General features: G+C 43.7%; 1 protein-coding gene across 1 annotated transcript in view; it reads left to right on the top strand.

Annotated features, from left to right (window-relative positions):
* LOC115459340 (NEDD4-like E3 ubiquitin-protein ligase WWP2) overlaps window positions 1-27,677 on the top strand; it is a gene marked incomplete at its 3' end in the record, with an annotated part of 91,000 nt that overhangs the window by 14,521 nt on the left and 48,802 nt on the right. Inside the window, exon 3 of the mRNA XM_030189181.1 lies at window positions 14,319-14,415. Coding sequence (XP_030045041.1) covers window positions 14,319-14,415 — 97 coding nt within the window. The remainder of the gene's footprint in view (window positions 1-14,318; window positions 14,416-27,677) is intronic.

Below are 27,677 nucleotides of genomic sequence, written 5' to 3'. Positions count from 1 at the left end.
TAGCAATGGACAAAAAAGTGATTTTTAAGAAGGGTTCCAGAGGAGATCCGGGAAATTATAGACCGGTGAGTCTGACGTCGGTGCCGGGCAAGATGGTGGAGGCTATTATTAAGAATAAAATTGCAGAGCATATACAAAAACATGGACTGATGAGACAAAGTCAGCACGGATTTAGTGAAGGGAAGTCTTGCCTCACCAATCTAATGCATTTTTTTTTGAGGGGGTAAGCAAACATGTGGACAATGGGGAGCCGGTTGATATTGTATATCTGGATTTTCAGAAGGCGTTTGACAAAGTGCCGCACGAAAGACTCCTGAAGAAATTGCAGAGTCATGGAATCGGAGGTAGGGTATTATTATGGATTAAGAACTGGTTGAAAGATAGGAAGCAGAGAGTAGGATTGCGTGGCCAGTATTCTCAGTGGAGGAGGGTAGTTAGTGGGGTCCCGCAGGGGTCTGTGCTGGGTCCGTTGCTTTTTAATGTATTTATAAATGACCTAGAGATGGGAATAACTAGTGAGGTAACTAAATTCGCCGATGACACAAAATTATTCAGGGTCGTCAAGTCGCAGGAGGAATGTGAACGATTACAGGAGGACCTTGCGAGACTGGGAGAATGGGCGTGCAAGTGGCAGATGAAGTTCAATGTTGACAAGTGCAAAGTGATGCATGTGGGTAAGAGGAACCCGAATTATAGCTACGTCTTGCAAGGTTCCGCGTTAGGAGTTACGGATCAAGAAAGGGATCTGGGTGTCGTCGTCGATGATACGCTGAAACCTTCTGCTCAGTGTGCTGCTGCGGCTAGGAAAGCGAATAGAATGTTGGGTGTTATTAGGAAGGGTATGGAGTCCAGGTGTGCGGATGTTATAATGCCGTTGTATCGCTCCATGGTGCGACCGCACCTGGAGTATTGTGTTCAGTACTGGTCTCCGTATCTCAAAAAAGATATAGTAGAATTGGAAAAGGTACAGCGAAGGGCGACGAAAATGATAGTGGGGATGGGACGACTTTCCTACGAAGAGAGGCTGAGAAGTCTAGGGCTTTTCAGCTTGGAGAAGAGACGGCTGAGGGGAGATATGATAGAAGTGTATAAAATAATGAGTGGAATGGATCGGGTGGATGTGAAGCGACTGTTCACGCTATCCAAAAATACTAGGACTAGAGGGCATGAGTTGAAGCTACAGTGTGGTAAATTTAAAACGAATCGGAGAAAATTTTTCTTCACCCAACGTGTAATTAGACTCTGGAATTCGTTGCCGGAGAACGTGGTACGGGCGGTTAGCTTGACGGAGTTTAAAAAGGGGTTAGATAGATTCCTAAAGGACAAGTCCATAGACCGCTATTAAATGGACTTGGAAAAATTCCGCATTTTTAGGTATAACTTGTCTGGAATGTTTTTACGTTTGGGGAGCGTGCCAGGTGCCCTTGACCTGGATTGGCCACTGTCGGTGACAGGATGCTGGGCTAGATGGACCTTTGGTCTTTCCCAGTATGGCACTACTTATGTACTTATGACAGCTCAAAGTGGATATCAGGACGTCTTTAATATAAACAGCTTAAAAACGACCCAACACGGCCATGTTTCGGCACCAAGGCCCGCATCAGGGGTCAGTTGGATCTCTTGTGTTGTGGCTGATTGGCTTAACCAAGAGAGATGTCGCTGTCATGGACAAGTTTTGCTGCTACAGTATTCTGCAGCCCAGAGTTTTCTCACTTTACGGAAGCCACACAGCCTCATCTCTCTTGGTTAAGCCAACCAGCCACAACACAAGACTTCCTCACTTTTTTGTCCATTGCTTTCGTTTACGTGAGGGTTCTCCTCTTCCTTTCTAGCTTTTCTCCTTAGCCACGGAAAGCAGTCCCAAAAAGTAATAGTATTAGCTTAGGATTATTTTAGTAGTGGGTTATCATATGTTGTGGTTTTTCACAAACAAATTTCTGCCTCCAAAACTTTATAAATACCCCCTCCACTACCACCTTTGACCACTTACTTTTAAGACCATACTTCCCAAGATCCGTCTTTCGCAGCCTAGTGCAATCCCTTGTGCTCAGCCATTTGGATTATTGCAACTCACTATACGCAGGTTGCAAAGAACAAACACTGAGGAAACTTCAAACAGCCCAGAATACGGCAGCCAGACTCATCTTTGGAAAGCCAAAATATGAAAGTGCAAAACCATTAAGAGAGAAACTGCACTGGCTTCCACTCAAGGAACGCGTCACTTTTAAAGTTTGCACATTAGTCCACAAAATCATCCACGGCGAAGCCCCAGCCTACATGTCTGAGTTGATAGACTTACCACCCAGAAACGCCAAAAGATCATCCCGAACCTTCCTTAACCTCCACTTCCCCAACTGCAAAGGCGTGAAATACAAGGCGCTACATGCGTCAACCTTTTCTCACATGAGCACGCAGTTTTGGAATACACTGCCGCGCAACCTAAGAACAACCAACGAGCAAGCTTCCTTCCGCAGATTATTGAAGACCCATCTTTTTGAAAAAATTTACTGAAAGAAACAAAACACATAAAGTCCACACTTACTGTTCACTAATGCATCATACATTCACCTCTGAACTCCCATTCCCGTATTATCACATCACTCATACCTTTACTCACAGAAAGACGCCTTCATGCCTTTTTATCGCCCTCTAAGCTCCCATTGTTTCCTTCAAAGTTGCAATGCCTATGTTCCATTATTACATTCCTTAACGACACCTCAATTGTTTCGCTTAACCCTGCACAATGTAATCCATAACTATCTGTAACAAATTGTATTTCCAACATTCAACTCATATTGTAAGCCACACTGAACCCGCAAAAAGGTGGGAAAATGCGGGATACAAATGCAATAAATAAATAAATAAATGAATAAATGCCAAAAGAAGCTGCTTAACTGCTCAGGTAGCACATCTTTTTCTGCTTGAGCCAGGGAGAAGCCAGATGGGGTAGGTTAGAAAGGATTTTCTTATCGGTGTCCAGGAACATCACTTGAACGACTCCTGTCACAGCTCCTCACACTTTATGTACTTCAGGGGACACGTTCGCATTTTTCATGCTGGATAATCAAAGGTTCAGTTCCATCTTCAAAAATATTCTGTTTGGTTTCCAAAACCTGCTCAGTGGTAGTGGGACAGGAATTGTGAGAGAACCAGGGAGAGTTTGGGAGATCTTCCAGTCACCTATTTGTATTACTGAGAGGGAGTGTGAGAGAACCAGGGAGGGTGGGTCATGGCTCTCTCTGTCATTGCTTTGTGATAAGGACCGAGGGATTGTGAAAGAGCCATGTTGGTACCATAGCCGTTATCCATCGCTCTCTTAAAATTGTTTTTTTTTTTTATAATTATTTTTATTAACAAAATAGCAAAACAGTTGCAAGCAGTGATAAATGTAGTATCGTTTATTTTTTTAAATACAGGAGTAAATCCCCTTCTGCAGAGTTCCTAGATGAAGAGGGAGGGGGGAAGGAGAGGGAAATATAAATAAAAACTGAACACCTTGCTGACAGAGTTAATGTTTCCTGTTTGCATGGACTTGCTGATTTCTGCTCTGACTTATTCCTGAATGCCAGTTAGTTTTTGCTAATTATTGCATTGTATGTCCTGTGATCTCCCTTCTTTTTTTTAAACCATAGTTTACTTTTACACACTCCCCCCCCCCCCTTCTTGGCCTCTTTTGTTGCTGACGTGGCTTTGCCTTTCCCACGTGTTACCCTGGTCTTCATATCGACTTGTGTCAACTTGTTTTTCTCAAATTTTTGAACGTGGACTTTTCTAATCTTCGGTTTTTGTTTTTTAATATTTTATTTTCACATGTGCACAACAATGTACAGAACTGATGCTTGACTTAAACAAAAAAAGACCAGCTTGATAAACAGAAATTAACCAGTACTTCATACAATACAGTAATAAAACACTTTATAATGTAAACCAAGTAACCCAAAAAACATTCATTTATCCCCTATGACACCTTCTACACCCACACATACAAACCCAACATGCACCCCTCTCACACCACACTCACCCCCCCTCCCTCAAACAAACCCCAGTGGGACCCCATGGGAAAGAAAACCAGAATTCCCCACCACCACCAAGTGAGGGGAATGGGCAAGCTTATAAGGATGTCTCATCAGCATATTGAGACCAGAGATACATATATTGGCTCTGTTTAGGAGTAGTCCTCTTCTCTCGCTCTCTGTGAAACCACAGGTCAACAGAAGGGCTATTCTCTGAGGTCCAAAACTGTAAAATAATTTTCTTCAACAAGATTAAAGCAATACACAAAAACTGGCAAGTAGTCACAGACAGGCCTCGATCCAGCAGGGGCTGCGGAGATCCCAACAACAGAATACTCCCAAGACAATTCCTGCTGGATTGTGACTTCCAAAGACCTCAAAGGCCGGGTCCACAAAGTAAATTTTGGGCACGCCACACCAAAAAAGAGTGTAGCAAAATACCTGGATGGACTTTGCATTTAATACAAGTTGCATTGTCCCAAAGCTTCAAATTACACTCCTGTGCCCTACTGATGTATGCTCTTTGTAAGGTTTTAAATTGAGTCTCCCAAAGGTCTACCGCCTTTAAGAAGGAGAAAGTAGAGGCAAAAAGTTTGGAAAAAATGTATTAGAAAAAGTTTGCCACAGGTTCTGTTGCCCTCACTCTTGAAGTCTAGTAATGCCCTGCCTGTTGGAAGTATCCCTCACCATCCAATTCCAAGTCAAAGGGCTATTTAGTAATGGGGGGGATGGAAGCAAGTTGAACATCCAGTTGAGTAGCGACCTATGCTGCACCATGCCGACATGTAAGACTTTAAAAATAATGGCACGCTTAAAAATAAGCTTGGCGATGAGTATGAGGAAGATTCCAGCAATGTTAAAGTTGTTGAAATGAGGGGAAAACCCCCATCGTTCCCCACCTGTAGGAGTTGAGAGAAGGGACAGCAATTGTACTGTTCCCAAAGTCGAAAGCTGGATACTCTCACCACTGAAGAAAAGGTCAGATTACCCACCAAGGTCAGGAGGCAAGGTGCCTGAGGTGTGCCACCTCTGCCACCACTTCCAAGCTAACCGAAAAGGTTTCAAAAACTGGAGTCTCTCATGGAAGTCCCTCACATGAGGAGGGTCCCCATGAAGTAAGTTAATCACTGGCACCAGGACTGTAGCATAGCCAAAGGAAAGAACTTCTGTACGCCCTCCCCCCCATCACTATCTCATAAATCCAATGCAACAACGCTGCCACATTATAAGTACGGAGATGTGGGAAGTTTACCCACCCTGCAACTTGTCTAAAATTTAACTTAAAGTAGGCAATGTGGGAAGCTCGTCCTTTGGCACAGAAATTTACGAAAAAATGGACTTTGAAACTAGCTCCTCTTTATGATGAACCCTAATGGGACGGGCCTGTAAAGGATAAAGCATTTTAGGGATCATAACCATTTTGACAAGTTCCACTCTGCCCGTGAAGGATAATGGAAGGTCACTCCATTTTTGACAAAGAGATTTGATTTTAATCATTACCTGCCACTACATTATCGAGACGGAGTGGTTTAGAAAGATACCCAGATATTTCATATTGTGAGTTGTAGATTTAATGAGGAGTGCCCTCTGCCAACTCTCCCCCCACCCCCGATAACCTGCAGGGGCATGACATCAGATTTATCACAGTTGACACGGAGACCTGAGAAGGTGCCAAATTGATGGACTAAATCCAGGAACTTGTCTAAATTCACAGGTGCCCTGTTCACGTACAAAATCATATCATCAGCAAACATACTCAAGCGGGTTTTAGAACCCCCGATCCATTTGCCCTGTATGTCTGAATTCTGCCGGATCCTTGCCGCCAGAGGCTCCAAAGCTAATTGGAAAAGCAGAGAGGAGAGAGGGCAGACCTGTCTTATACCCTTCAGTAAATTTAGAGGAGGGGAAAGCTTCCCATTAATAATCATCTGCACTTCTGGCTTAGTGTATAAGGCCTGAATCCAAGACACAAAATTTCCTTGCAAACCAAAGTGATCCAACGCCCAGAACAAATGTGGCCGAAGCACACTGTCAAAGGCCTTTTTAAGATCAAGGCTGTCTATAACTGCCGGGGAAGATTTTCCCTTATTATGCAGGGCCATCATAACTTTATACAAATTCATGGACGCATAACGGTCGGGGACGAACCCCAACCTGGTCCTTGTGAATAACCAAGGGAAGATAGCGATTCAGTTTGCCTGCCAATACTGCAACCAAGATCTTAACATCCTGATTAAGCAATGATATGGGGTGATATGAACCCGGCTGTTCCAAGTCTTTCCCAGGTTTTGGAAGAAGAATCATATGTGCCACATTCGGCCTAGCATGTGTCTGAGCCTCCAAAAGCCCATTGTACATAAGCTGCAAATATTGAGCTACCAAATCATTCAGGATTTTGTAATATTTGGGGCCCAACCCATCAGGCCCCGGTACCTTAGTTTGAGCTGTTTAATGGCAGACACAAGTTCTGCAGAAGTGATGGGTCTATTAAGCTCCCCAACCTGGTTGTCATTAAAACTGGGAAACTGTAATTTAGAGAGAAGTCTTGAATGGCTTCATCTCTAGTTTAGTATACAAATTCTCATAGAACTTGACAAACTGCTGGGAGATTTGGTGGATATCAACAAGTCGTCTACCTTGCACATCCTTGATGCTAGTAATCGTTTGCTTTTTCCTAGGGGAACGTAAACAATTTGCCAGCAACTCCCCCCCCAAATTATACAGCTTATAGCGTTGAAAGTAAAGTTGTTGTTCAGCTCTTTGAGTCAATAAACTATCGATCTCTCCTTAGAAACCTCTGCTAATTTTTGTTTAGTAGGGAGGTCCATTTGAGACACATGTTCTCAACTCCTGCAGGTCCTTAGTAAGCACTGCCAGATTCCCCTCCTGAGTTTGCTTAAGGCGAGCTTGAAAAGCCAGAATATGACCCCTCAGAACCACCTTAGATGCCTTCCAGTACACCACTGGGCCAACCTCAGGTGAGTTGGTGGAGTCGTACTTCTGCCATTTATTTCTGAGAAAAATTTGAAAATCGGGGTCCTAGTAGAGGTGAGGGGAGATCTTCCAAACAGCGTCAGCATCTTTATTTACAAAATTCAAGATGGCTATAACTGGGGACTGATCTCACAGAATAGATACATTAGTACACACTTAGTAACACGTGACATGGACTGGAGAGAAAAAGGGGGAAAGGGGACTTGATATACCACCTTTCTGTGGTTTTTGCAACTACATTCAAAGCAGTTTACATAGTTTATACAGGTATTTATTTGTACCTGGGGCAAAGGAGGGTTAAGTGACTTGCCCAAAGTCACAAGGAGCTACAGTGGAAGCCAAACCCAGTTCCCCAGGATCAAAGTCCGCTGCACTAACCACTAGGCTACTCCTCCACTAGCAACATTCCCTGTAGAATCTCAAATAGTAGCAACCACTAGGCTACTCTTCCACTCCTTGGGATTCCGGAATCTTCCTATTCTTTGGGGTTCTACATGGAATGTTGCTGCTCTTTGAGATTGTGCCTGGAATCTTGTTAATGGGACTTGATATACTGCCTTTCTGAGGTTTTTCCAGTTACATTGAAAGCGGTTTACATAGTATAAACAGGTACTTGTTTGTACCTGGGGCAATGGAGGGTTAAGTGACTTATCCAGAGTCACAAGGAGCTGCAGTGGGAATCAAACTCAGTTCCCCAGGATCAGAGTCCACTGCATTAATCATTAGGCTACTCCTCCACTAGCAACATTCCCTGTAGAATCTCAAATAGTAGCAACCACTAGGCTACTCCTCCACTCCTTGGGATTCCAGAATCTTGCTATTCTTTGGGGTTCTACATGGAATGTTGCTACTCTTTGAGATTGTGCCTGGAATCTTGTTAATGGCACTTGATACACTGCCTTTCTGTGGTTTTTGCAACTACATTCAAAGTGGTACTTATCTGTACCTGGGGCAATGGAGGGTTAAGTGACTTGCCCAGAGTCACAAGGAGCTGCAGTGGAAACCAAACCCAGTTCCCCAGCATCAAAGTCCACAGCACTAACCACTAGGCTACTCCTCCACTCCTTACTCTTTGGGATTCCGGAATCTTGCTATTCTTTGGGGTTCTACATGGAATGTTGCTACTCTTTGAGATTGTGCCTAGAATCTTGTTAATGGGACTTGATCTACTGCCTTTCTGTGGTTTTTGCAACTACATTCAGAGCAGTTTACATAGTATATACAGGTACTTATTTGTACCTGGGGCAATGGAGAGTTAAGTGACTTGCACAGAGTCACAAGGAGCTGCAGTGGGAATTGAACCCAGTTCCCCAGGATCAAAGTCCACTGCACTAACGACTAGGCTACTCCTTCAATCTAATCGAGCATACACATTATGCGCATGAGAGAAGTAAGTAAAATCGGAGCCATCTGGGTTAAGAGTACGCCACACATCCACAATCCCATGCTGCTGCATAAGAACATTCAAACCCTTAGCAGCGTGGTTTCCTCCCCCCCCCCCCCCCCAAACACTTTGGCATTTTTGCAATCAATCAAGGAATTAGCAGTGATGTTGAAATTTCCTCCAATCAACAATTGATAGTCTAGGTAAGCAGCCAACTAAGTCACCAAAGCTGAAAAGAACTTTTGACTGGGAAGCTTGCCAGGTGCCCTTGGCCTGGATTGGCCGCTGTCGTGGACAGGATGCTGGGCTGGATGGACCCTTGGTCTTTTCCCAGTGTGGCATTACTTATGTACTTATGACTGTAGATGTTAGGTGCGTAAACTGAACCCAGTATATTTCTTTGACCCCAGAGCTCTCCCAGCAAAAGAAAAACCTGCCCTTTTATCCTGAATAGTTTTATGTACATTATGTTTATGGATCCGAACGGCAGAGCTTCTCTGACGCCCACTAAATGAGGTGTAAAATGCTTCTCCCACCCAGAATCGCTTAACTATCTTGTGTTCTCTTACTATTAAATGTGTATCTTACAAAAATGCAATATTCCATACCCATCTTTTAGTCAAGATCGGGAGGTGGGGCTGGTAGTTGGGAGACGGGGATAGTGCTGGACAGACTTGTACGGTCTGTGCCAGAGCCGGCGGTTGGGAGGAGGGGCTGGTGGTTGGGAGGCGGGGATAGTGCTGGACAGACTTGTACGGTCTGTGCCAGAGCCGGCGGTTGGGAGGAGGGGCTGGTGGTTGGGAGGCGGGGATAGTGCTGGACAGACTTGTACGGTCTGTGCCAGAGCCGGTGGTTGGGAGGAGGGGCTGGTGGTTGGGAGGCGGGGATAGTGCTGGGCAGACTTATACGGTCTGTTCCCTGAAGAGCACAGGTACAAATCAAAGTAGGGTATACACAAAAAGTAGCACATATGAGTTATCTTGTTGGGCAGACTGGATGGACCTTGCAGGTCTTTTTCTGCCGTCATCTACTATGTTACTATATGTATGTTACTATGTTTTAGAAGGAGGGCTAAGACCTTAGTCCTCTTCACCGGTGAGTTAAAGCCATCAACATTCACCGTAACTGGGGTAAGTTTAACCATAGTCTCAGATGCAATTGAGAAGTGACCATACCCAGTCCATAGCTATTAGTACCAGAAAACTCCCCGCTCCCCCAGCTTGGCCTCTCCAGGGAGAAAAATGTCCATTCTTCCCCAGCTGGTAAATATGTCCAGGCTGACAAGTGTCCCGGGTCCCATCCACACACCCCACTCTCTCTCACACTGAAGCCATGATCTCTGACAACTGTCACCTATTTCAGCATTCAACCTTCCCCACACGATCAACCATAGAAACCCAGTACAACCCCTCTCACTCCACCCCCCCCCCACCCATTATTCACTAACATATTCCAAAATCACTAAAGCGGAGATGCCCCGGTCTACATGTTAGACCTCATAGACCTGCCACCCAGGAACACTAAAAGATCAGCACGCACATTCCTGAATCTCCACTTCCCCAGCTGCAAAGGACTAAATTACAAATTTAACACATGCATCTAGCTTTTCCTACATAAGTACGCAGCTATGGAATGCATTGACATGAAAAAAATGGGCGACTTAACCAACTTTCGGAAATTACTGAAGACTTACCTTTTCAACAAGGCATATCGCATCGACCCATTTTTGAACTTTAATGTATTATATGAACTGTAATGCATTACCACTGTATATATTATTCCAAATTTGATCGCTTTATACCTGTTTGCTTAATTCTACTATATCACTTATGTTCTTTATGTAATACCACTTGTATCTTTCAATCTGGAATGGCGATCGCCATGACGGATCAATGTAAGCCACATTGAGCCTGCAAATAGGTGGGAAAATGTGGGATACAAATGCAATAAATAAATAATTAAAGAAAACAGGGAACTCCACCCCCCCCCCCTCATGTCCAAAAAAGGGCAGAGCAGTGCTACTACATCAATAGGGCCACAAATCAAGAATTCCAAAAGATCACAGTAGAAAAGGTCTGTCACAAAATTCCTCCATAGGGTAATACAATCCAGCCCATGAGCAGGTGTCGGATATATGTCAACAAAACAAATCGGAACAAAACTGCTCCCCATGGCGAAGCGATACATCCTCCTCCTACCACATAGTGTAGAATATCAGGCCAGTCATCGTTGGCCACAATTGGGGATGAAAGAGGCCGAGCAGACAAAGCTGGTCACTACAGAGAGGACAAGGAACAGCCCAGCTCCACCAAACAGATTAGCCATCAGTCTCTGCTCCCTCTGCAAAGCTTTTGAATAAAACATATTTTTCCGGATCGTGTCAGTTTCCAGAAGCAGGCGTTACTCCTAGGGCCCACCACTGAGCAGTTCTGTATGAAAGATGTAAGCTCTTGCGGATCTTAAAAAAAAAACAGGTCTTGCCATGATGAAGGAAGTGCACTTTCACTGGATACTACAGCAAGACTTAAAACCCCCTTTTATACAAATCTCTGCAGTAAGGTGCCATTGCTTTTCTACAGGCTGCCACTGCTGCTGAGAAGTCCTGAAACACTAATAATTTGCAGTTTTCATAGTGAAGGTCTTGGGCCACTTGGTATGTTTGTAAAATGCGCTTCTTGTCTGCATAATTCAGGAAACGGAAAATGACTGGCCTGGGGCGGCAATCTTCCTCCTGTTGCTGACCTACGTGGTGCACCTGTTCTATTTGATATACATCAGCGTGGTTGGCAGCCACTGCTCAAGCTAGCCACACAAATCTCCATCTTTGACCGTCTCCAGTAGCCTCACAAGGCAAAGGTTATTCCTCCTAGTATGGTTCTCGTGATTCTCCACTTGCTTCTCCAGCCGGTGTGCACTACACTCAAGCTCCTGCACCTGTGTCTCCAAACTCGCAGTTTGGGCCTCCTGCTTGACAATGCACTCTTCCACTTGGAGAAAGCGCTGGTTATGGGAGTCGAAACCATCTTTATCTCTTGAATAACCTAATGTATTTGGGACAACTTATCCTCCATGACTGTGGTAAGGTGTTTTTTTAAGTCTGAGCATTATGGCCTTGTCACGAAACGCCTAGCCACCCGCCTGGGGTTACCCTGTGGCCGCCTGCACCTACCACTTGTGCTCCACACTAGCACCCTCCTCCCATTGACTGGGTCACAACTGCCTCTGGGCGAGTCTCATGCTCTCAAATTATCCCCAGTGAATTTCTAGGTTACTGGAGCCACAGTCCCAGTGGTCCTACATTTTCCAGAAAGCACTCGCAGACCCAACACACAAACCACCATGATTCTTTATCAGTCCAGACAGGCAGAATGAACAAACAAATGTGTTTATTCTCAGAACTTGGAACAGTGGACAGAAAATGTACAATTAGCAAACAGTTATACTTGGTGGTGTGGAAATAGGAACAGAGTCTAAATACAAATGCTTCCACTTAATACAAAACTACATTAGTGATAGGGGAAAAGCCTCAAAGAGCTCCCAGATCAAATGTCAATCTGTCGGAACTAAAATAGACCAACTGGTCTTCTCTTCATCATAGGCAAAAACCCCTTGTTTGTGGTTCCAAAACAATCTTTATAGTCCGCAATTGTCCGCAGTTATCTAATAAATTTTAATATTTTTTTGAATTCAAGAATTTTTATGAAAAAAACGTATGTATTCCTAGAACATACTTAATGTATAACACAATACACGTAGCTTATTGCTTGGTATTCAATATTGCTGCTGCTTCATGCTGCGATGTTCCCTTCTTATTTGCCCTGAGCTGACGTTGGCCAGCGTTTCGCTGCTTCTTCAGGGTCTCAGGTAATTATTGGAACATGTTGCACAGCTTTTCGAAAATAGGAGAAATACACTTCAGAACATAATCAATGCAAGATTATATCCAATATATTTTACATGCTTGAAACACACTGTTTCTTCACAGGCCTTGTCTAGGGTAACCAAAGGAACACTTCCTTCTGCTACTATTATGGCCCTTCTGGTGCGTGACTAATCTTGAGAAGGTTTTATGCCTCTGCTTGAAGTATCCCACTAAACAGTTCACTCCAGGATGCGCAGTTGATAAGGAGCAGCTTTGTAGAGGTGCAATTGTCCAGAAAACAGTTATAAAATGTTAGATTATTGCAGATGGTGAGAGGGAGGCACAGAGTGATTTCCTGGGGCGTCCTAGGTCTGTTTTAACCATCCGCCCATACTGTCCTCCCTCCCATCCTGTCTGTCTTCTCCCGTATTTTAATTGACTATTCTAAACTGCTTAGATGTATTATTATTGATTTGCAGTCTATCAAATAAAAGTGAATTATGAACTAGGTGAACACCAAAGAACCGGGAGCATTACAGAATCTGCAGGCAAAACTGTAGCTGGGAATCAGGCACTGGTTGGGGCTGGCAGAGCAGGTTCAGGAATAGCAGACAAACAAAGGTTGGTAACTGAGGACCGACAGAAGTAGTACTGCGCCCAGGAACTCACACCCGAGGCCTATCAAAGAGCCATGCAGAACTGGATTTCTCAGGTTTAAATATCTTAAGGGAACCAATCAGATACAGTTACATCATCAGGGTGTGACATCCAAATGGCAGATGAAATTTAATGTGGACAAATGCAAAGTAATGCACATTGGGAAAAATATCACAATTCATAATTGCCTGATGCTAGTGTCCACCTTAGCAGTCAGCACGCAAGAAAAAAAAAAAGTAACATAGTAGATAACGGCAGAAAAAGACCTGCACGGTCCATCCAGTCTGCTGAGCAAGATAAACTCATATGTGCTACTTTTTGTGTATACCCTACCTTGATTTGTACCTGTCTTTTTCAGGGCACAGACCGTATAAGTCTGCCCAGCACTATCCCCGCCCCCCAACCACTTTTTGTGTATACCTTACCTTGTTTTGTACCTGTCTTTTTCAGGGCACAGACCGTATAAGTCTGCCCATCACTATCCCCGCCCCCAACCACTTTTTGTGTATACCTTACCTTGATTTGTATCTGTCATTTTCAGGGCACAGACCGTATAAGTCTGCCCAGCAATATTCTCGCCTCCCAACCACCAGCCCCACTTCCCACCATCGGCTCTGGCACAGACCATACAAGTCTGCCCACCACTATCCCCGCCTCCCAACTCTTGGCTATGCCACCCAATCTCAACTAAGCTTCTGAGGATCCATTCCCTCGGAACAGGATTCCTTTATGTTTATCCCACGCATGCTTGAATTCCGTTACCGTTTTCCTCTCCTGAATTCCGTTACCGTTTTCTTAGACAATATGCTGAAATCTTTTGCCCAGTGTGTGGCGGCAGCCGAAAAAGCAAACGGAATGCTAGGAATTATTTGGAAAGGCATGCAAAATAAGACCAAGAATGTTGTAATGCCTCTGTATCTCTCCATAGAGTGCCTCACCTTGATTATTGTGTTCCAATTCTGGTCACTATCAGGCTCATTTTCAAAAGAGAAGGACGCCCATCTTTCGACAAAGGGTCGTCCAAATTGGTATAATCGAAAGCCGATTTTGGACATCCCCAACTGCTTTCTGTCGCAAATTTCACTGGGGCATGTCTCTATACAGCCTTCTGGCTACAGCCACCGCCTTGTAACTGACAAGTTTGTGCCTTTGATATGCGTCAGTGTATGCGTGAGGTTGTAGAATTGCCTTTTTAATGTGTGTTTGAATATATTTGAGATGCTTTTTTCTCTTTTATTATGTGTATTTGAATTCTATATTTTTATTGTTGAGGATTGAAAGTTTGATATATAAATATTCTAATAAATAAAATATTATAAAAAAGCATTCACCTATGAGTATGAATTGATCTTGTCACTGCGGTTAAGTGGATGGAAACTTTTTAATGTGAAACTTGTATTCATTGCAGAACTTGGGACGTCCGGCAGAGACCCCAGTAACTCGGTACCAGCAGAAACCAGTAGATGCCAAACTTCCAGGACAAGCTGCCATCCCAGCACATCTAGGTAGGAAACATTGTATGTGGAGTGTTGCATGGTTGCAAGGTGGAGGTTCCTGCTGAACGTCTCGAGGTGCATTTTTGAAACAAATGGAAGGAGTTTATCAGTTGACTGCAATTAAGTTTAAGAAGTGTGATAAGGAAGAGCAGCTGCTAATGTGGGAGAAACCAGATCAGTAACTAACCAGAGAAAGAAACCTGAACTCCTGCTTCAGGAATCGAGGTGTGAAGATGTTCTCCTGCCATTCCTAAGGTCAGCAACAGACAGAGGGTGAATTCTTGCTTTAGATCGGACACTTCACCGGTGTTTTCCAGAACAGAGTTCGCAGCTGTGGTGAGGAGCAGGTGGGGGGAAGAGGGGTTGGTGGTTGGGAGGCTAGGATAGGGGAGGGCAGACCTATACGGGGTCTGTACCAGAGCCGGTGATGGGAGGCGGGAAATACTGCTGGGCAGACTTATACGGTCTGTGCCCTGAAAAAGACAGGCACAAATCAAGGTAAGGTATACACATATGAGTTTATCTTGGGCAGACTGGATGGACCATGCAGGTCTTTTTCTGCCATCATCTACTATGTTACTATGTAATAGTAATTTTTTTTTTAATTTCTTTATTTATTGGTTTCATTTATATTAATAACAACATAAATGTATGGAAATATCAGAAATATAATACGGCATTACAAAATGCCTCATATAACAAAAGGAAAAGAAAAGAAAAATTTTTCATTTTGTCCACAATAGATTGAATCAAGAACTAAGAAATAAAATCACATAGAAATATTACACAAAATTCTAGCAGACGAGAAAGCAAAATATCCACAGCCAATTTTACAGCATTCTCCTTAGTTATGGGCCTATCTCTATTGGCGATACAGCTCTTTCTTTTGATTCAATAAATTCAAGTAATTTTTTGGGACTAAAGAAAAGATAATTCACCGATTGAAAAGAAATACAACATCGACAAAGAAATTTTAAATTAAAGGAACCACCCAAATTCAAAATTCTAGATTTATAAGTTAAGAATTCCTTCCTTTTCTTTTGAGTAGTTCGCGCTAAATCCGGAAACACTTGAATTTTTTGTCCCAAAAAAGTCTCATTAATGTGTCTGAAGTAAGACTTTAAGATACTGTTGTGATCATATTCAAGAACAAATGTGACCAGTAATGTTGTCCGTTCAGTGATCAACTCCAGAGAAGACTCCAAAAATTCAGTCAAATTTAAGTCTTGGGATGTAGTTGGTTGCTTTTTATCTTGAGGCCCACTGAATACTCCCGTTATATATTGTGTCCGTGTTATAGGGGGATAAGCCTCTTCTGGAATTCCCAGAACTTCCTTAAAGTACTTTTTAAGCGTATCTAAAGCATTGATCAATGGAGATTTCGGAAAGTTGAGAAATCTTAAATTATTTCTACGAATATTGTTTTCCAGATATTCTATCTTTCTTTCATAAACTTCACGTTCTTTAATCAAAGCTTCCGTTACATGGTTTAATTTGGTAATATCTTCTTGAGTTTTCAAATTCTTAGCACTCTGTTCTTGGATTTGAGCATTCAGTACCTGATCCGTATTTTTTAATTCAGTTATTTCTTTTTTAAAGGAAACATTAATCAAAAGTAATGTGCTGTTCACACTCTGGATAGCTTCCCATAACGAATCCATTGTCACTACAGTTGGTCTTAATAATCCTCCAGTACTCACAGTTCCGATCTCCAAGGCAGTCTGCACGTTTCCCTCAAGGGTTTCCTGCAGTGATGATTCCTTGCCCGGGGTTGAAGTTGTCATGGGACCACCTTTCACCAGCGCTGAGGCTCTAGGCTGTTCCAAGGCCTCCAAATGCTGATCTCCCACAACTAAAAAATCGCTTCCGGGTTGCGGAGGTGTAGTGAGAGACGGGGGGCTAAGTGTCGCTCCCTCAGTGCTGCGTTCGGCGCTAGCCGAACCAATCGAAGTGGACATCTGCACTCCAGGGATTCCAGCCCAAACACCCTGCAAAGTTGTCTGGCGAAGAGCAGGAGTTGACGGCGGTACTTTGGTGGTAGTTATCGCCGTTTTCCCTTTTCTTTTCCCCATTTTGAATCGGGGAAAATAGTCTCTCGTCAGATCGCTTGTGGGCGTTCAGGAGCTGAAAAGCCCGACGTCTGCTCTTGACGCCATCTTGATTCCCCCGTACAGGTGTGTGTAATAGTAATTTTAACCTCTTTGTGTAAGACCTTCCTTAAACGTATCCTTCAGTAACTGTTGCAGAGGATTTGTGAGCTTTCAGAGCCTCTGTGTCCTCTTCAGAAAACAGTAGGCTTTCAATAGAAGGACTCAATGCAGTGCTAAACGCTCCGAAGAGATTTAGTGCTTCTTCTGAACTTCTTCTGTTGTTGAGTATTTGTTTTGCATAGGCGGGTTGGCCTATTGTTTTATTATAATAAATTTTGTGTTTGTCATTCTTTGACTGCAAGGTTCCCCCCCCCTTTTTTTTTTCTTTTAAAAAATTTTCATTAGTCTTCCCCTACATCCTTTTCTTCTGTATTTTCTTGTAAGGGACTTTTTCTCCTTTTCGGTGTTTGCTTTAATGTAAATTCAACATCAGTGAGCACCCTAAACTTTGCACTGTTTGTTCGGGCTCTTCCTGCACCCCCATAATCTGAGCAGGATTTTGCTAAGCTATTGCCACTTCTTCTCTAGAGACCCACAATGTTTCAGTTTTTAAAGAGTTAAACATTAGTTGACCTGGCTTGGCCACTGTTTGGAAAACAGATGAACCGTTGGTCTGACCCAGTATGGCTACTCTTACGTTCTTATGTAACCTGGAACTGACTTTCTCATGGATTGTGTCTGGAGAAGTGAAGGGGAGAAAAATGATGATTTGTGAGGGAAAGTTTGAGGGAAAAAAAATGGAAATGTTGATGTGCGTTCGTTTAAAACAGTTTGTATTTAAATCGCAGAGTACTAAGTAAATATTTCTCCAGCTTTTACAAGGAGTCTCGTAGCGTCAGGAGACGCTCATGTAGCTGTTAAAGTTCTTGAAGATGTCATGGGTTTTGGCAGGGATAGTGGAACAGTGTGATTTGGAAACAGGCTTTACAAGTAGCTAAATCTATAACACTTTTACAACTCCAGAGAGAGAAGCACAATTGCCCTCTTAATTTCTTCTGGAAAGGATCGATTAGCCGACATGTACATCTGTTTAACTCCATGGGGTCATTTTAGAAGGCTTATGAAGGACTTGTATTTGGAATGAATTACCAAAATCCATAAAAACAACACATGACATCAATAATTTACAAAAATTACTGAAAACCAACCTATTCAAAAAGGCATATCACAAAGATCCATCCTAAACACCAGTAAGAAATTTCCACCGGAAGTACACAAAACATAGCCTTTAATTTTCTGATTGTTCAAACTAACCTATTCACGATTGAACTTTATTATTTCTGTTTGTTCAAACTGATTTATCTCGATTGAAGTTTAATCTTATACCTTTTACTTCTCAGCGAGAAAATGAACTTTCTTCACCTCCATCTTAGCTATGTATTTTCTCTTTTCCGGAATTGGTGATCACCATTACGGAACAATGTAGGCCACATTGAGCCTGCAAATAGGTGGGAAAATGTGGGGTATAAATGCTACAAATAAATAAATAAATAAATGGCCCTACGTACCTGTAGTAAGGAATGATTTAGGAAACTGCTCCTTAAACATGTCTGCCCGCAGTGAACACGGTTTTGGAGGGGTGCGGGTGGAGTGGACCGTAAAAGGATGCCGCCATTTCCTAATTTACAAACGGAAGGAAGTGGGGAAGACCAATTCGATTCCAACTTTAAAATTTAATGCAAAATAAAATTATCAACGACACTAAAGTGATAATAGGTCCAGACTCGTGCGGTATGCCATGAAAAATAAGTATGTGTAATATAAAACTAAGTCTGTAGATCCAGAGTTGACACTGATGTGTGTTTTGTCTGTTAAAACCTTCCTCGGGAGTCTCTCAAGATCTAGCCAAGTAGGTGTTTGTTTTGTTACATTTGTACCCCGCGCTTTCCCACTCATGGCAGGCTCAATGCGGCTTACATGGGGCAATGGAGGGTTAAGTGACTTGCCCAGAGTCACAAGGAGCTGCCTGTGCCTGAAGTGGGAATGAACTCAGTTCCTCAGTTCCCCAGGACCAAAGTCCACCACCCTAACCACTAGGCCACTCCTCCACTGTTGCTACTATTTGAGATTCTACATGGAATGTTGCTATTCCACTAGCAACATTCCAGATCACCAATGTGGCCGTGCAGGCTTCTACATGGAATGTTGCTAGTGAAATAGCAACATTCCATGTAGAATCTCCAATAGTATCTATTTTATTTTTGTTACATTTGTACCCTGCGCTTTCCCACTCATGGCAGGCTCAATGCGGCTTACGTGGGGCAATGGAGGGTTAAGTGACTTGCCCAGAGTCACAAGGAGCTGCCTGTGCCTGAACTGGGAATCGAACTCAGTTCCTCAGTCCCCCAGGACCAAAGTCCACCACCCTAACCACTAGGCCACTCCTCCACTCCATCACATTGATGTTTAGGCAAAAGAAATGTGTGAAGAACGCACCCTGAGAAAATACTGTCAGTGCTACGAAGAACCGTCAGTAACAAAGCAAGGCACATGTACGTTTAAAAATGTGCCACCAAAGATTTGACACGGACTGTTCTTTCCGTAAGAATCATGCGTACCTGCAGGATTAAGAGAACGCAAGGCGGGGAACTGTGTAGTTGAAATCTTCATAATTGCTCCCCCCACATACTCATCCTGAGCTGGAAATGTTATAGGTTTGCTCCCCCCCTGTCATTGTGTAGCTGTGCATCCTGGACCCTACCTGTGCTTCCACCGTAATCACTGTTGCTACCAGCCCAGGCTGTAAGTTTTGTAGGTCTGCTTTTCTCCCTTGTCCCTACCAGCAATCAGTACCATGGCTATGACCACTGCTACCAGCCCGGCCCAGAAATGCCAGCTTCTGCTCCCTCCCCAGTGGCAATGACCACAGCTGCAAGCATTGCCCAGAAACGTGGGGTCTTCTGACCCTCCCTTGTGACCACAATTGCTGCCATTACTGGCTGCAAAGAAAAAGGAGATGACCTGAGGGAACATCTCTCTGCTGGACTCTTTCCGACAATTGGGTAGAGAGAATAAGCTTTTAAAAAGGTGACAGGTGGCAGGAGGAGTGTTTGAAAGGGGAAAGAGAGAGAGAGAGAGGATGTGCATAGCGGTGAAGGTTTAGAGAGAGGGAGTGAGCCTGGGTGGCATAAGAAAAAGAAAGTATAAGCGAGGTTCTGTGATTTCAATGCAGTAAGTGCCCCCCCTTTCAAAAAATGACTTTCAGGATTGGAGTTGGGTGGGAGTGTATGGACTTGAGGATAGTGGAAGGTGGGCACTAAGAAACTGAGTAGGGATTTGTGATAAGGACAAGGTAGCTGGATGGGGGCATCTGCAGGCGGTCATCAGATGGGTTGAGGTATTTGACAAGTCATAGGAAGATGGGGGTGAGGTGGAGTGATAATGTGGAGGTGCTGGGGCAAAGATAAGAAAAAGAAAGGATGAGTCTGTGAAGGGATGAAAAGTATTGCCACACTGGGACAGAGCAAAGGTCCATCAAGCCCAGCATCCTGTTTCCAAAAGTGGCCAATCCAGGTCACAAATGCCTGGCAAGATCCAGAAAAGGTTCAATACATTTTATGCTGCTTATCCCAGAAATAAGCAGTGGTTTTTCCCCAAGTCATTTTAATAATGGTCTATGGACTTTTTCTTTAGGAAGCTGTTCAAACCTTTTTTAAACCCCACTAAGCTAACTGCCTTTACCACATTCTCTGGCAACGAATTCCAGAGTTTAATTACACGTTGAGTAAAGAAACATTTTTCTCCGATTCGTTTTAAATTTACTACTTTGTAGCTTCATTGCATGCCCCCTAGTCCTAGTATTTTTGGAAAGAGTAAACAAACGCTTCACATCTACCCGTTCCACTCCATTCATTATTTTATAGACCTCTAACATATCGCCCCTCAGCCTTCTTTTCTCCAAGCTGAAGAGTCCTAGATGTTTCAGTCTTTCCTCATAAGGAAGTCGTCCCATCCCCTTTATCATTTTCGTCGCCCTTCTATCTACCCTTCTCCATCGAGAATACTGACCATTTACCCAACTCTCTATTTTCTATCTTTTAACCGATTTTTAATCCACAATAGGATACTACCTCCTATCCAATGACTCTCCAATTTCCTCTGGAGTCTTTCATGAGATACTTTGTCAAATGCTTTTTGAAAATCCAGATACACAATATCAACCTACTTACCTTTATCCACATGTTTGTTCACCCCTGCAAAGAAATGTAGTAGATTGGTGAGGCAAGATTTCCCTTGCTTTTGAATATGCTCTGTAATTTTGTTCTTTATAATAGGCCCGGCATTGACATCAGGCTCACTGGTCTATAATTTCCCGGATCTCCTGTGGAACCTTTTTTAAAAAATCAGCGTTACATTGGCCACCCTCCAATCTTCCAGTACCATGCTTTATTTTAAACATAAATTACATATTACTAACAATAGTTCTGCAAGTTCATTTTTCAATTCTGTCAGTACTCTGGGATGAATACCATCTGGTCCAGGAGATTCGCTACTCTTCAATTTATCAAATTGAGCCATTACATCCTTCAGGTTTATAGAGATTGGCTCGTCAGCTTTGAATACCATTTCTGGCACCGGTATCTCTCCCAAATCGAAGCAAAGAATTAATTTGATCTCTTCGCTATGGCTTTGTCTTCCCTGAGTGATCCTTTTACCCCTCGTTCATCTAGCAGTCCAACCAATTTTTTTGGTTTTAATATACTTAAAAAAAAATTTACTATGTGTTTTTGCCTCCAACGCTCCTGGCTTCCCTGCTTCTCGGGCTCCTTGGCAAGTGATTAACAAGGGAAGTCTGCAGAGAATGGGAAGTGAAGCTGGTCATCTCTTTCCTCCTGTAGTTGCTTTATTTAATCATTTTGTATTGAGATCGATCACTGCTTGTGGTGGCCAGCTGCAACCCCTCGCTCATTAACCTCATCTGTGGTCTCAGGTTTTTACACAGGCCTGGATTATACCCTAGAGAATACTGAAATTCCAGAGTACATTCTCTGCAGACTCCATCAGCAAAATGTCATCTACAAAATAAGGAAAACACATTCAAGGAAAATGTTGTTAGCTGTGAATGCTTTAGAAACTCAGAAGAGCAGGGAAGCACAAAGTATTGCAAACAAGGTGCTGGTAATGGAGAGAGGACTTTTTGCTGCTGGGACTGCTCAACTTTTCTGCTGTGTCTGGCCCTAGTGGCAGATAATGCCGCACAGTTCGTGGACAGAGTTAACCAGTACTTAACCTTGATCAGATATTCAGGCCAAAAATGGACACTATTTAAAATACCAACAGTGTTCAGTTATTGTTAGGTTTGACTGACCAGTGGATTCTGGCTTGGGCAGAGTTACCAGTACTGATGGGTGAAGATGAAACTCACTTCAGAAATGCTCCCATTGACATTTAAAAAAATGTTTTTGGGTGGCTGAATTTCAACCAAGCAGCAATTTGCCTGGTCAGAATTTAGCTAGACAGTGGGGGTGGGGAGGGGGAGGTAAATTTCAGTATGAAGGGTTTGTCCAGCTAACTCTGGTTTATTTATTTATTATTTATTTATTTAGATTTTGCTCAGACCTTTTTCAGTAGTAGCTCAAGGTGAGTTACATTCAGGTACTCTGGATATTTCTCTGTCCCAGGAGGGCTCACAATCTAAGTTTGTACCTGAGGCAATGGAGGGTTAAGTGACTTGTCCAAGATCACAAGGAGCAGCAGTGGGATTTGAACCGGCCACCTCTGGTGCTCTAACCACTAGGCCGCTCCTCCACTACTGCTACTCTTTAGGGTTCTACATGGAATGTTGCATGGAATCTTGTCATTCTTTAGGATTCCAGAATCTTGATATTCTTTGGGGTTCTACATGGAATGTTGCTATTCTTTGAGATTCTGAATGGAATCTTTATTTATTTAGATTTTGCTCACACTTTTTTCAGTAGTAGCTCAAGGTGAGTTACATTCAGGTACTCTGGATATTTCTCTGTCCCAGGAGGGCTCACAATCTAAGTTTGTACCTGAGGCAATGGAGGGTTAAGTGACTTGCCCAAGATCACAAGAAGCAGCAGTGGGATTTGAACCGGCCACCTCTGGATTGCAAGACTGGTGCTCTAACCACTAGGCCACTCCTCCACTTCATTTGATCAAGCAGTAAAAGGGGAACTCGGGGACCACAGGGCCATATCAGACAGGCAGAATGAAGACTGTGTGCCCGCTGCAGTGAGACTCATCCAGCTCTATCAGGGGAATATCTTCCATCTTCTCACTGTCCACCTGCAAACGACAGACACACGAACGTTTAGTGGGGGACATCTCGGAGATGAAGGCTGCTTCCTGCAGATAATCTTCAATAGATACAACATATGTATTTATTTAGATTTTGCTCACACCTTTTTCAGTAGTAGCTCAAGGTGAGTTACATTCAGGTACACTGGCTGTTTCTCTGTCCCAGGAGGGCTCACAATCTAAGTTTGTACCTGAGGCAATGGAGGGTTAAGTGACTTGCCCAAGATCACAAGGAGCAGCAGTGGGATTTGAACCGGCCACCTCTGGATGTCAAGACCTGTGCTTTAACCACTAGGCCACTCCTCCACTCGATTGTCAGCCCCACTGTCAAGAAGTTGCATCATTTAGACTTGAGGTATTTTTTTTACCAAGGATTGTGCTCGCCTTATAAATGTTTTTCATGCAGTCAGATTAATGGCATCTTGGTGTCGTTTTTGTGTTTTGCATAGGTCTGTACTATTCCGACTCTGACATACCTGGAGTGTGCCCTGCCCTTAGCTTTTGTACCGGAGTTTTTCTTCCTATTTCTCTTCCTGCGCTAACAGAAAAGGTGGTTTTGCTGCTGTTCTGGGATTCTCGCCCCTTATTTAGATCCAGGGCTGAGAGTCCTCATTGACAGTTACATGGAGACTTCCTCTGGTTGTGGTGAGTCTCACACACTACGATTTTTTTCAGATGTTCCCAGCTCAAGTCCCCTGAGAAAGTGATAGCAAAACAAGCGCTTGTTGGGACCGACTGAGCTGAAAAGATAAGTGGAACAACATATGTTCTTGCTGAACTGTTAGTCGTTTGGGAAGATGAGGCCTACAATGAGAACCTACAGAGCCCCACTAATCCACTCCACCAACCCTTTCAGTTTTGAAAGCCCACCTTCTATAAATACCGTAATAAATTCCTTCCTTCCTTCTTTCTTTTCTTAATTAATCTCTACACAATACTAACTATACTTGATATACTGGAATAACTATGTTAACAATACTATGTAAGCCACTTTGAGCCTGCAAATAGGTGGGATACAAATGCAATAAATAAAATAAATAAATAATCACAAAATCAAGTAAAAACAATAAGAAAAATGTTTGTTTTTCACGTTATAGTTTGTTATGCATTATAGTTACACATTAAGGAAGGAGGGTTTTTATTTTAGTTCTGTGATTATTCACAATCACAAGAAAGGGATTGATATATTTTCAGATTGCTATTCAGCGACAGATCCCTGTGATTTATGAGACCTTTTTCCTCCTACCCAGTAGGAAGTAGATATTTATACAGTCTACTTTAGTTGCATATTGTGGTGAGTCTTTGACAGGAGGGCCATGGACAAAGGTCCTTTCCTATCCTAGTAATCCTGGGCCGTGACTCTGTTGAGCAGTGACTGGTCTTGGACTGGGACGCACAGCACTCGCCATGAAAATCTGGGCTGAAGGAGACCGTTCACTTAGGTTCCCAGAGGCCGTTATGGCATGCTCGGTTTTAGACCATACCGTAAAGTTGCATCTTGGCAGATTCTAGGCATGTTGAAAGCTATGAATTATGAATGTTTATCTGCAGTGGCATAGCAAGGGGGGGCGGGAAGGGCAGTCCACCCCGGGTGTCAGCTCGGGGGGGGGGGGGTGCTCCCTGCCAGCTCCCCCCCCCCCCGGGTGCAGCACAATGACACCCCCCCCCGACCCAGTGCCTACCCTCCTCAGCTCCCTCCGACCAGCTGAGCACCCTACCTTTAAAGAAATTTCGGAAGCCGTGGAGAGGCGAGGCACAGCGCCTCGCGCCTGCAAGTAAAAGAAGCGTGGATCGTCATCGGGCCTTCACTCATGCTGTCTGTCCCACCCTCCGCTGATGCAACTTCCTATTTCCACAAGGGCGGGACAGACAGCGTGAGGGAAGGCCCAATGACGATCCTCGCTTCTTTTACTTGCAGGCGCGAGACGCTGCGCCTCGCCTCTCCATGGCTTCCAAAATTTCTTTAAAGGTAGGGTGCTCAGCTGGTTGGAGGGAGCTGAGGAGGGTAGGCACTGGGTCGTGGGGGGTGTTGATGCGCTGAGGGGGAGTGTCATCGTGCTGCACCTGGAGGGGGGGAGGTGCAATGGCGAACTGCCCCGGGTTGCAGCCCTCCTTGCTACGCCACTGTTTATCTGCTATTCACTGTGTTAATCTAAACAAGCAGACCTCTGCAACACAACAAAACTAAAGAACCTAATGGACTTAACACAACTGTTCCGTTGTACGATTCCCTAGTGTGGCTGTGCCACATGAACTTTATCTTACCAAAACATCACTTTGTATTTGTTTACACCGGAGTCGTTAACGCCTCTCTGGTACTATGTAAGCCACATTGAGCCTACAAACAGGTGGCAAAATGTGGGATATAAATGTAACAAATAAAATAATAATATAAATAATATTCCCGGGCTTTGTACCCAGTACCATCAAGTAATAGCACCTCTTCTCTGTATCTGGGTTCCTGGGGGGACATTATGGGATGCTGGTTTTGAAATGTTCTTTTTAGGCAGCTGACACTTTCTCTCACCCTCATATTGATGTCTGGAAAAGAGACGCAAAGCAATGGACTTTGTGTAGCAGTACTGAGATGACTTGGGTTTCATTTTGTACTTGCATTCTAGTTAATTCTCTGTCTTGATTCATTCCTTGCTCTCAGTTGCCTTGGTGGTATTTTAATGAATGTCCCAAACAAATAAAGCTTTTCTGGGTATATGTGTGAGAAAAGGAGACACACACACACACACACACACACACACACACACGGTCCAGCTCACCCCTATTCTTTTGCATGGTCCATCTCTTGCTTTCTACAAATATTTCACATGAACTAAAGAGTTAGTTTTTCATCAGTATCCCCTTTCTCTAGCTGCAGGTCTTTGATGTCTTGAGATAAATTTGGTAGAGGAGTGTGAAATTTTGCAGTGGGCTGTGTGAGGGCAGTGCCTATGTGCCAGAGGGGTCACAGCCATGCTCAGCTTCACTATTTAATGATAGCCTGGTCCCTGGAAAATCCAAGCAACAAACGAATTATTTAAATTTCAGCTAGAGAAAATCAGCAACCTGGGAATGACGCCCTGTATGAGTTACACTGTGAGAATCCCGAGCATGGAGTAGAAGTGGTTTTTCAGTGATTTTCTTTTTACCAGTATTACCCTGGTCTCTTCCTACCTCATCCTTCTCTATCACCCATCCCTCCCCCCACCTTTTTACTTTGGCTGCCTGCTGCTGTCTCTGTATCCCAGGGGGTGGGGAATGTCACAGCTTTGGACTGTGGGCTGTGAGAACTTGTGCTTACCTGATAACTGGATTTTGCCTGACTTCCCTCCATCCCAGGAAAACATCAGAGCAAGAGTCATTTCACACCAAGTAACAAGGTCCACAAAACTGATTTCCACATCATTCAGTTGACGCTTAACTAAACTTAATAATGCACATTACATTAACACTCCTATTTGTACAGTGCTTTTCTCAAAAATGACCCAAGTAATTCCCGACAAAGTGAACATGCAATACCACATCCTACAGCCACCATGTAAATCCCTTAGAGAAGCTGCAGGTTTAGAGCTGCGCTTTCATGGGGGAGCAGACCAGGCGCACCCCTTACGGTCTAAATGAAGCATGTCAGATACTCTCCCTCCTCCCCTGCTCCTCCCTCCCCCCCCAAAATAATGGGGGTAATGTATGAACTAGCCAAAAAGCCTGCAAGTAACAGGAAAGGACCCGTGTAGACCCGCTCTTCCCTTTTCTGTGTTTACTTTTTATAATTAAAAATTGTGTAGGCTTATGAAAAAACTATAAAGTGCCATGTGGTGTTTCAGTCTCTAATTCTCCCCCCCCCCAAATAGTGGTGAAAGTCTGCTGCTGTTTGCAAGGATCAACAAAGTAAAAACATATAGAATAATCACTTTTCCATTTATTTATTTATTTTATTTAATGGTGTCGTTGTCCCCCCCCCCCCCCCCCCCGGTATAATTTATTCTAAGATTGCCATGCTGCGCTTCAGGTTGACTCTTTTCAGAATGAGTAACATAGTAGATGACAGCAGAGAAAGACCTGTACGTTCCATCCAGTCTGCCCAACAGATACACTCATATGTGCTACTTTATGTGTATACCTGACCTTGATTTGTATTTGCCATTTCAGGGCACAGACCGTAGAAGTCTGCCCAGCACTAGCCCCGCCTCCCAGCACCAGCTCCGCCACCCAGTGTTGCCAATTAACCAGTTCCAAAACCCGCTCAAAATTTCACACCCCCGCCGTCACCAGCCCCACCCCTGCTGTCATTAGCCACTCCCCCAATGTCACTAACCACCCCCCAACGTCACTAAGCACGCCCCCTGCGGGGCAAAAAACTGCAGCCGGCGGAGAAAAAAAAAACCGACCGGCAAAAAAAAAAAAAACCAGCCCCAAAAACCGCAACCCACAGCGGTCAGAAATTTCCCGCAGCAGGTCGTGGAAAACTGCCCATCTGGCAACCTTGCCGCCACCCAATCTCGGCTAAGCTTCTGAGGATCCATTCCTTCTGAACAGGATTCCTTTATGTTCATCCCACACATTTTAAAAATTCCGTTACCGTTTTCATCTCCACCACCTCCCACGGGAGGGCATTCCAAGTGGAAAAACATCATCTGTTCCTACTCTGCATAAAACGGGAATAATAACCCAATACCACTCCAACAGATTTGCTGAACTAACTGAACCACGTCCCTTTCCCCTTTCACTCACATGGAACAATACCTCCCACACTGCCATCCAGATTTGTTTGAAATTTCTCCATAATCATGGGAAACCCACTGACAGCAGCCGTTCGTAATACTCCCGATCTCATAAAGAGAAACCACCTGCTTCAGGATTTTGTTT

This window comes from Microcaecilia unicolor, unplaced genomic scaffold (assembly GCF_901765095.1).
Source record: "Microcaecilia unicolor unplaced genomic scaffold, aMicUni1.1, whole genome shotgun sequence".
Taxonomy (NCBI): Eukaryota; Metazoa; Chordata; class Amphibia; order Gymnophiona; family Siphonopidae; genus Microcaecilia; species Microcaecilia unicolor.
The sequence above is the reverse complement of the archived record's forward strand: the minus strand, read 5'-3'. Positions and strand labels throughout refer to the sequence as shown.